This window comes from Gavialis gangeticus, unplaced genomic scaffold, assembly GCF_001723915.1.
Source record: "Gavialis gangeticus isolate Ggan-Ray unplaced genomic scaffold, GavGan_comp1, whole genome shotgun sequence".
Lineage (NCBI taxonomy): Eukaryota > Metazoa > Chordata > Crocodylia > Gavialidae > Gavialis > Gavialis gangeticus.
Genome location: NW_017728995.1, coordinates 13445702 through 13457121, shown reverse-complemented (window position 1 = coordinate 13457121; position 11420 = coordinate 13445702). Strand labels below are relative to the sequence as shown.

The following is an 11420-nucleotide window of genomic DNA, read 5'->3' as shown; positions in this document are numbered from 1 at the left end:
TGGGGCCGATCAGGGGATATGGAAAGTGAGTCTCTGGGACCTGATTGGTGAGGAAAGGGAATCCCAAGCCCTCCAAACATCTTTTGCATTTTCAAAACCCCTGGGCCAAATCATTACCACCTAGCCCATCACACAAACAAATAAATAGACATATGTAGGAAAGATTAGGAATGGCAAAAGGACAAGACAAGCCCTGTTTTTTAAAATGAGCAAATAAAACTCACTCCTTCTCTGGGTGGTAAGAAAAGCCTTTTAGCTCTGGCTCTTTAGTATTGTCATGTGGCCCCTTCCTGGTAGCAAGATTATCTGGGTTTCAGTTTGCCTCCTGGCTCTTTTCCTTTCGCCATTCACCACCCCCTCTTTGCTCCCTCTGGGGTTTTAACTGCTAGTGGCATACTCCCACATTACATACTGAGATCCTACAACAGGGGTTTCTACTCCCTCTTAAAGGGCAAGACCTCCTGTTACAGACTCCAAAGAAGAAATATTTCTATTTTCCTATATTAACTAATTCAGGTAAACAGGAGAATATATACTGGTGTGTACATTTTTTTTTCTTGTGAAGCCAAAAACAAATTATAAGTTTGCCATTATTAGTTTTACCATGTTCCTAGGCAGATTGCCTGGAATGAGTACCTTGAATCATAAAGTGCTGGCCCTAAAAATATAGTAATTATATAAAATTATGTGACTGCTTTCTCTTTTATTTAGATTCTATTCAGATGAAGCAACATGGGCAATTGATAGGCAGTTCTTATGGGGTCCTGGACTACTCATCACTCCTGTACTGGACCCGGTATGTTCAATTATAAGTTAGAATTTAAGGGCAGTTTTACACATGCTCAGGGAGTAGGGGAGGGAGGTACTTTAACTAGAATAGCTCTAATCACTTCTATCCACATATGGAGTGGAGGAGGGAGCAAGCAAGTGCTGCAGGTCTGACACCAGGTTGGAGTGGATCAGACCAAGAGCAGCCTCCTACCTCTCCTCCCTGCCCCTCACCCCTTCATTTCCCCTCTGCGGCTTCTGTGCCTCAGTTGAGGAATAATCTCCAAGTGCAGTAATATAAAACTTAATATATCACGTTTGCAATGAGAACTCATAGTTCAGTAATAGTGTAGGGAATAAATCTTTATTGCATGTGGCTGGATAAGTATTTATTTTCTATCTCCAATTTCAGTGATTTTTGTGAAAAATTTAGCATGTCGGTCAGAATCCTTACAGAAAAATATCAGATATACTCTTCTCACCTGGACTTTATTGTCACTTTAGAAACTTTGTTTTAGGTCCTGACTTGAATCTTTGTTTCATTTTTCTGATTTTAGGGTGTAGAAAGAGTGACAGCATACATTCCTGATGCAGTGTGGTATGATTATGAGACAGTAAGTTGACAGTAAGCTGGGGTGTGAGTCTGTCTGCCTATTCTATACTGTGCTGCGTACAGTATTCAATATATTGCCATGTTTAGTTCAAAGAGTAAAACTACGTAACACAGAAGAACCTGAAGTAAGGAAAAAGATGAGAAAAAAGGGAATAATGGAAGGAAAGATAGAAGAGAGATGGACAGAGGGAAGGAAAAAGATTGGATGGGATGGTGCATTGAGGGGGACTGGAAAGAATACAAAACAGATGCTGAAGGGAAGACACGTTCCATACAGTGCTGAGGATAGAACATTAGTTAAATGATGAATTATATACTGTATTTATTTGAATATAAGATACAATGCCCCCCCAATATGGGGGGTGAAAGGAAATCCTCTCATCCTACATTCACATACAAGGAAACCACATTAAATAAATGGTCTATCTTTTGAACTACTGGTAAAAGCAACATGTGCTTAGTAATGGAAACCAACTATGAAGTTGATTAAATGCAGGCAACACTGAGCATAACTATAAATTACATGGTCTATAGGGTGCAAACATGCTGATGGAAACCTACCTAATTTTTTAATTTTTTTGGCAAGGAAAATGTTTCCTGTCCCAAGTCAAATTGGCCAAATCAGTTCCAAATCTGTGAGTCATTCAAGAACCATATGTGGCCCTGCTACCAGCAAGCATCCTCCAACACCGTCCCCTACACTCAGGGCTTCACATACTTCCAAATCCTTTGGAGGGCATCCTACATGCAGGCCCAAGCCTGGAGGCTTGGGATTTGGATGCCCCCAAGTTTCGCTTGCCCTCTACTGTATGGCCACAGGAGCAAGCTAGAGAGCTAGTCTCCCATTTCTATAAAGTCAGCGTACAACTGAGATCTTCTCACTGGAAGTGAAAGTAGGAGGCTAACCATGTATTACCTCAGTCAGGGTACTACCCTCTGCCATGTTCATGGTTTTCCCCTGCCAGTAGGAAAACCACCTTGGTGGTCATGGTATTTTCTCTGCCAGGGAACCACCCATAAGAATATCTTAGTACAATCCATCTGAATAAGACTACCATATGGTAGTGCCCAGTGAACACAGTGCTTGGTTCCAGTCATGAGTGGGGGAGGGGGTTACTTAGCACATGGACCTTTTAGGGGAGCATATCTGAAGTACACATGTATACTGAGAAGTGCTGAGCTGTAGGGTCACTATGGCCTAAAATGCTACCATCTCTGCTGGGGCCCAGCCCAATAACTATATGGTAAATCATGAGCCTTTGGGCTTAAAACTAAAATCATGCATAATTTGTACTATATACAAATTGTCTCAGATCAAGTGTCTTGGCCTCTTGTGGACTAAGATCAAGTGGGGGCATCCAAATGCCAAGAACTTTTGGCTTAGGCCTGTACATAGGGTGCCTGCCAATGGATATGGGAGTACCTGAAGTCCCAGGGCAAGACCCTGGGATGGAGTATGCTCACCAATTGTAGTGCCATACATGGTGTTTAGAATGATTGAGTTCTGCCTGCTCAATGGATATGGTTTTTGGAATGATTGAGTTCTGCTCAATTGATATGTTTTGGCTGATTTGACCTGGAACAGGAAATGTATTAATTAAAAAAATTACTATATATTAGTTGGTACAAAAGTGTTACTTAAAAGTATGTTCATGGAGTACCTGTGCTATAACTTGAAGTGGTTTTAAAAAGGGCAAAATGTATCAATTTTGAATGAACTATGTCTATGGGTACTGCATACAAATTACTACAGATATGTTTATTTCAAGGTCAGTGTTTTCAAAGTTGCCTCTCACATCCACAGGCTCTGGAAGAGCAGAGTCTGACAGTAAGGAGGGGGGAAAGGGGCTGCAGGGGAAAGAAGTTAGGGTGCAGAAGGCAAAGGAGGTACCGGACCTGCTCCCCAGACCTATTTTCCCTGCTGTAGCAAAGGAAACTGATGAAAGCTGAGAATAGCATGGACCATTCTCTGTAAAATATCTAATTTCTTTCTCATTTCTATGAACTAGGGTGAAAGACCATTGTGGAGAAAACAACTGGTTGAGATGTATCTCCCGGCAGACAAACTAGGACTTCATCTGAGGGGAGGCTACATCTTTCCTACTCAGCAGCCAGCTAATACAACAGTTTACAGGCATGTTTAAAGCTGTGATCTTATCTCACCAGACCACTATTGAATGTGGTCTTATGACTGTCAGGTTTCAGTGGCAGCATCACATGGGATAAGTTGAAGACTAACTTCTGACTAGAGTCCTAGTACAGTTGAGAATGCATGGCCATGTTCGAGTGTCCATTGTCTCAAGGGTTCTTCAGATCAGTCCCCAAATCTGTGGAAGCACCAATTTGTACACACAGGATTAAATTATGAATCTTGAATAAGGATCAGTGTGAAATTCTGCTGCCTTTGGGATAAATGAGAAATATGCACAGACTTCCTCTGGGTTCTTCTATGCCCCAGAGAAATAGGGCTAAACTATGTCAATTAAGGTTCCTTCCACTGCCTACGTCTGTCCATCCTGGTCCATTTGCATTGAACAGTATTAGATCTGCACCTATAACATACACAGCTACCTATGATATAGATAGTCTGGAGTGGCAGAAATGTAAGCGTTCCTTTTCCCCCGTTGTCACCCTCACTGTGAGGGTATGTAAGGTTAGTTCCAGAACATAATATATAACAGATGCTAGACCAAATTCTTGTCTGAGTACATTAAACCACAGATGTAAAATATCTGAGAAGGAAGACAGCTTATTGCATTTGCACCTTAAAATTCAGTAAGAACTGTAAACCTCAATATACTTTCATGATGAATTAAACAATGTAATTCTTGATTAATCACCAGTTAATTTTGTATTGTGTTTCACTTTTGCCACAGTCTTCCAGCTCCATAAAAATAAGAGGTAGTTTCAGCAGTTGAGGTATTTACACACACAAAAAAAAATGTAGCTCAGGATAGACTAGGGGATCCTATTAAAAATAGTGCGATTTTGCAAGCATATATTTTAAGAGAAGCAAATATACATAGTGTCTAGATACAATTTATGCAGTTAAGTCAAACAATTTTTCTTTTTACAGTCGTAAGAAATCGTTGGGACTTATAATTGCATTAGATGACAATGGTCAAGCAACTGGAGACTTTTTCTGGGATGATGGAGAATCCAGAGGTGGGCACAGTGAGATGCATGTTACAATTAAAATCTTAATCACTGAAGATAACTGCTGTTAATTTTTTATCTAATTCCACTGATCAAGAATGCTACTACTCTGACCAAATTAATGGTAAATGGCAAACAATTGCAATCAGACCCTAGTCTGCCAATTTTATTCATGCATAGTTAAGTGGGACGTGCCTAATGATTTGAAATAACCATCCTTAAAATGAAGAAAATGTAATGTCTGTTGACAATTTGGTAGCACTTTTTGTTTTTTACTATTAACATTTTAAAATGTCTCATAATAGCTTTAAAAAGCTGCCGGTTTGATTATTTTAACACACTGACTTTCAAATATACTGACGTAAATCTACATTAACTCTAATAGAAGCAAAGGTGGACCTTTTAGCTGCAAGATTCAATATTAAGATGCAAAACTAGCTCCTTTATAAAATATGGAAGTGTGTTAAACTTCTGGGGAAGTCGATAGGAATTTTTTATGAACAAAACCTATATCATTGGAGAAAAAGTTTTCTCTCCCAGCTTTTTCACTCTGTTTGTGTGAATATAACTTTTCTTCATATAAACCTTAAACTGGATCATTCAGAAACTTGTTTTGATTTTTGTTTATACTAATGTGTTTACTAGGGACTTGTAGTTTAGTGGCATGTTTTCAGTGCCTGCAAGAAACATAACTTTGTTGATGTGGGAGCGGAGCTTAAACCAGCACGACTAAATGCCTACAGGTGGCATGACTACACTGGTATAAAAAAAATAACTGGTAGATTATATAAACCCCTAAACTGGGATGCCTTTAGCAATCCAGTGGAGAACTATCTCTGAAAAAATCACAACACGAGTGCATCAGGATTAACTACATTAATTTGGGGGCCTTTGTCCATCCTAGAGTGGCATTTTATCAAGGAATATCAGTTATTTGCTTCTCGCCCATACAATATCAAGGCCATCTATTATGTACATGTATCTTAGAAATAACTGCTTTGTTGTCTGGTTGTGAACATTGTCTAATTTACGTTGGTGTAGAAAATTATACAGATTACACTGGGGAGTGTGAGCATCATTCCAGGGCCAAACTTCTGAATGTAGGCTAAATGCACTTGAAAATTAAGTGAATGCCTTGTTTTAAATGCCGTTGTATCCAAGTACAATAGAGCTAGTATCATTGGTAGTTCAGGAATAATAATAAAAAAAACTTGCATACAACAAATCTTTCCTCACTGATGACTTTTGTTTTGCAGTGGTAGTAAGAGTTGAAGCCAATGAAATCACCAATATGTGCTCTAAATAATTGCGTTCTCTTTAATACATGTCATGAAAATAAAAAAAAATTGATTTATATTGTCTTATGCCAGCTATAGAGTTTAGTTAAATAAAATATCTAAGTTTTATCTCTTTTGCAAAATACAGTAATTAGTCACAATAATCTTCAGATTAAGACAATTATGAAAAATGAAGGGAGCTTTGGATTTTGAGTTAAGTAGTTATTGGCTAATATTTTCAGAAACGCTTAAGGGAATTACATACAAAGGAAGTAGACATCTAAATCCTTTTGGCTGCTTTAAATTCCAGGCTTTGTTCTTTTTATTATATATTTTAAGAAAAGCTAGGAACAGTTAAATATTTATTCTAAAATGCTGTCCTATATGCATTTTGCTAAACACTCAGGCTTTTTTTTTTTTTAAGAGGAAATCTTTTATTGTTATAGTTTATAATAGCTATTTGTAGCTTCTTTTACTGGACAGATTTATGGCCCATGACAAGTAAAACTTGTATATTTCAAGACCATTTCTCCAGGAGGGTTTGATCTCAGATCTTTAACACAGATGTCTCATTTTCTGATACACATCTGTGAATGGAAAATTGGAGGATAATTCAGCTTTTCTGGAAAACTTTAGGCTGGAAATTGGAAAAAGGTCTCAAGAATATGAACACTTTAACAATGGAAAAAGTATCTCTCTTGGAAGGCATTCAGTGACACCGTTTCAAAGTGGAAATAAGAGACCTGCCACTTGGGAGCAGGTTGGGCATGTTTACACATGCTCTGGGGGTGAAGGTGGGGGTGAGTCACTCAAATTAAAGTGCCTGCAGTGTCTTGTCTATTCAGTGCCCCATGTTTCAAAATGGCAGCAGGGGCACCTTAACTAAAACTTGTTTCGGCAGACTCAGCTAATCCTATGTCATGCAAAACATTTCAAGCCATATGTGCCTTTTCACATCTCATGAAACTTTGGGCTGCCTTAGAAAAAGAGCTGTATTTTAGCCGATAATTGCTGCAGTAAATATTGAATGCCTGGGGCAGTTAAACCTGCAGTGGGAACTTGTTTTCCTTCAAGACTTAAGATAAGTAAGATTTTATTGTAAACAAAACCAAAATGAAATATTATGTTTTTTTTAAAACTTATTTGAAAGGCTTTCTAAAAATGTATGGCTAGGTACAGACATTGCACACAAACTGGTATAAGTGATCAGAAACTGGTCTATACCTGTAACCAAACAGAAGTTCAGCACCTGCAGTGTTGTTTCAAAGTGGCAGTAACTGGTTGACTACTCAGCCAGCCCTGACCTAGACCTGTCGGAGGCAAGGAGGGGGGAAGGGAGCATCCTGTAGTTCACTATTTTTTTATCTTTATACAATGTCCCTGAGGATCCTGAATTGGGCCCCTCAGAGAAGTTGGAGCATGGCAGATGGGGGTGACACAGCAGCTCTGAGCTGGGGGCAGCCTTGGCTTGACCCCATGCCTGGGTGGAAGGTGCCATGAGTTTGCCAGGTTCCTGTATGGGCCCAGAGCACTGGCCTGGGCTCACTGCCACCACCACATCCTCCTTCTCTTCCTCCCAGACATTTCCTGTCTTTCCCTGCAGAAAAAGCCTTCTTTGCTCTCTCAGGGCTGCCATGCACATGAGAGGGGGAATGGGGGATGCCAAACAGAAACTCCACTACCCCTGCCCCCTGACATCTACCCCCCAGCACTCCTCACCCTGGGAAGAAGGCTAGGAATGGGGCTAGAAGGAGTGGCAGCTGCTCCCCCTTGGCCTCTGCCCCATGCTAGGACTGGGCTAGTGGGCATGGGGCATCATAAGTGTAGAAGTTGTTGCATGAAGAGAAAAGCTGCTGCTGGGCTGTCCCCGCTCCTAAGTTAGGAGCGGGGGGAGAGTTGCAGTCAGCCCAGGATGTGGGGCAGCTGAGCCTGGCATGGGGGTGGCACCAGGAGCAGCCCAAATCATCCTACAGCATCCTGCGTTGCACAGGCTGTGATTGTGATTCCCTGCTGGCTGCCACCTATAGAGCCACCAACCTGGCTGCCAGGTGTGCCATGGTCACTGCTTTGTGGCTTCTTTGACAGGGGGCTCTGGGGTCTGTGGTGACAGGGTTTGGGGACTCGAGCCAGTCAGTGGTGCTTGGCTCTGCTTAGGAGTCTCTGGCGGCCCAGGGAGCTCATGGGGCATGCTGGGAGGTATGCAAGATCACCCAAAACCTGCTGGCTTCAGCAAGGCAGGCAGCCTTCCCCTCCACCAAAGAGTGACATTCTGTTCTGTTTGCTCCCGAACTAACCGAGTACACTTAGAGAAAGCCCCATAAGTCAGTCTGAATTGGCCTCAGGATTTTTGAATCTCTGTGCCAATATGAGTTTTAATATTTTCATAAGACTTGTTTAAATGTTACTAGCCACCATAATCTTATTCATGTCTTAGAATGAAAACCCCCTAGTATTTGGTAATGAAATTGCCTATTGTGTTGCAGCCACTGAAGTATTTGTTTTGTGTTTTACAACTAAATTACATAGACTAAGAATGTAACAGTTACTGTACATAAAAAAAATACTGATCAAATTATTTCAAAGACACGGTTTAAAACATGCATAGATATAAGAGCCTGTATTGGCAACTGTTCTGGAAAGTAGTGCTTTTCCTGACGGTGCTTATGAATGTAAAACTTTCTTCAACTTGATTGCATACCAGAGCATTGTATTAAGAGAAAACTAGTAATGTTGCAAAGTCAAGCAGTCAAAAGTAAGTACATTTCAGAATTAAGATTGCCTGTGTAGCATTAATTCCCCTCCCTGCTTAATGAAACATGCCTCTAATGACATAATTCTCCACTATTTTTCAACACAACCACTGTGTCATTTAGGCCAAATGAAGTAAAGCACTTAAGCACATGAAGTTAATGACACTTCTCACATGATTAAAGTTAAGCTTTACTTATTTGGGGACTGTATCTTTGACTACAGATGTTTCCATAAGCTTTTTAAGCATGCAACAGCCTCTACTGTAATAAGCCCTTAAAATTCTGAACTTTTAAAATGTGTTGAAGTATTGTTGTAGCTGTTATAGTCCGGGAAATGTCTGAGATGTATTTTTTGTGTTATCTTTTAGTGAACAAACTGTAGAGGTGGGAGAGCTGCTGCACAAAGGTTTGGGGGTCAGGGTTAGGGTTTTGCGTCCTTTCTCAGGTGACCTCAGATGACTTATAGCCTGAGTAATAACACTTGATACCAGAAAGCTTGTCCAACTACTCTCTCAACTCTATGGATGATTCAATAAAAGATATATACAGGCACACACACTCACAAACCCTGCCTCTTGAACTTTAAAAAGGAACAGAAAAGATCAGGAATTTAAGGCTAGGTAACAGACAAACATATAAAAGTTGTTTGACTGGACATTAGGGTACACCAGAGAGGTCTTTGTCTCAGTTTAGATAGCACCTAACCCAGTAGAGCCTCAATCTTGACTGGGGCCACTGAGCATAACTGTAAAAACAGCAATCACAATCATAATGATTAACAATCTGTTGGTGTTTAACTGTGGGACAGCCCTATACTTAAAATCTTAGTAATGCTATACAAAAAACTAGAACTCTTAGTATTAGTAATGCTATGTTGTTCTGCCCTGCTGCATATAAAGCGTACACTTCACTCTCAATATTTTAGGTACCATGGAAAATAAACATTACATTTCCTACCAGTTTTCAGTTTCAAATGTAAGTAGATTTTTTTCCAATGTAATTTTTTATCATTATATTCATTTTAATCTGTAATGTTTTCAGTTGCTTTGGAGTGCCATGTTTTTCTTTCTTCCCCCCACCCCCCCAAATCCCTAAACTGATTTTTAAATATCATCATGTATCCCTATTTCCTGGGATATAAAACTGACAGGAGGCTCTTTATTAAGGAGTTGAACTGCAAGGTAGTTCATTTTCCTCTCCTATCACAGCACCAGGAGATTTCCCTTAGTAAGGAAGGAGGTTCAGTGTTAATATTTAATGCATGTTATAAGCAATCAGGTTAGCCTCTTGATTAGGTTATAACAATAAGGATAGTCAGTTTGTCTAGCTTTTTTACTTTTCTAGATTTTAAAATTCTTGGAACTGCATAATATTATATAATTATAATGCCCTAATTGTGCTCTTAAGTCTCCAAAGTAATAAGTATTATTATATCAGTAACCCTGCATTGTTTTACGAAATCTAACAGCATTCTGTCGTGGGAAAGGTGATAATAAAGTATGGTGTCAGTCCATATAAAAATGGGCAAATGTTCAGGCCTTTAAAAACATACTGCTGGTACCCTTATATGCATTCTTAGTAGAGTAGGTTTATTCTCTGATATTTACGGAAACTCTATACTATCCTCAACTATTGAGCTCTCTCCTTCAAGTCATAGCTGAGATGCGCCTACTAAATGGTGGCGCATGAAATAGCTTTGCTGCTAGTTTTGCTGCGAGCTTTGCTGCTATTCTATGGAAACAGGCGTTACTCATATATCATTAAATTCATATATCTGTGTCTTCCAGTTACAGAAGTGGTTAAGGTGGAAAGGAAGAAAGGACTGGTACACTGTATATTGCATTATAAGAGTTATTTAGGCAAATAATTCTTGCCAGTAGATTAGAATAAAGTATGATTATTATAATATGACTATCTTATCTTTCAGAATACTTTAACAATGAATGTTTTGCACATGAACTACACTGATCCAAACAATTTAATATTTGGGGAAATCAAAATTTTTGGATTGGCTTATAAACCAACTCCGCTTACTGTGTCCCAGAATGGAGTGCCGCAGACTTCTTCTCATAATATCAGCTATAATCCTTCAAATAAGGTAAATAACCACTGAAGACAAAGACTGGACCTTCTTCAGAAGTATATAACTTTCTTTATGCCATAGAGTGGGATGATCATTACAGTATACTGCCTATATTTGCTACAAAATGAACGGCCTTAAAGATGCTCACGATTATAGAAAAGGTATACTGGTTTTGCCTTCAGATACACTCACACAGTTGTGAGTGTTGCCAGTGAAAATCCATGTGTAAATGCTGTTAGCTGGATTTCATGCATATTCAAAGCAGGCTAAACGGTATTATGAATTTTATGTTCATGTACTGTTTCTTAAAGTTTGTACCTCAGTGCAACAAACATTTCTCAACAGAGGGAGTTCAGAGCTGTGCCAACGTGGACCATAGCCTAAGTAAGCAGAAATGCCCCAATTATGCCCCTTCTGACAACCAGTTTTAAAGAAGGAACTCAGACACTGAAAGTCCTGTCATTGCTTTGAATGTGGCTGTCTCTGCAGTAGTATAACTGTGGCAGCAGAAATGGTGCACCAGCCCTGGGCACTGGTTTTAGAAGAGGGTCTGCAGCATCTCTCAGTTTTCTGCACCTTACCTGCCATCCCTGCCCTCCACCTTCAACACCTTCTCCTTGATCTCTGACATTCAATAACATTTCCACCCAGGGAGCTGAATTGCTAATTATGCCTTTGGGGTTTTGGGTTGTCTTTTATAGGCAAATGCTTTAAACAAGAGCTCTATCAATTAAAAAAAAAAAAAAAAAAAAAAAAAAACCAAAATTTTTTTT

The 11420-nt window shown here is 39.6% G+C and overlaps 1 protein-coding gene across 1 annotated transcript in view; it reads left to right on the top strand.

Annotated features, from left to right (window-relative positions):
- Nucleotides 1-11420, top strand: part of SI (sucrase-isomaltase) — a 192885-nt gene that overhangs the window by 84566 nt on the left and 96899 nt on the right. Inside the window, exons 19-24 of the mRNA XM_019503238.1 lie at nt 712-796; nt 1326-1382; nt 3391-3515; nt 4458-4546; nt 9490-9539; nt 10492-10662. Of these exons, the coding sequence (XP_019358783.1) occupies nt 712-796; nt 1326-1382; nt 3391-3515; nt 4458-4546; nt 9490-9539; nt 10492-10662 (577 nt within the window). The remainder of the gene's footprint in view (nt 1-711; nt 797-1325; nt 1383-3390; nt 3516-4457; nt 4547-9489; nt 9540-10491; nt 10663-11420) is intronic.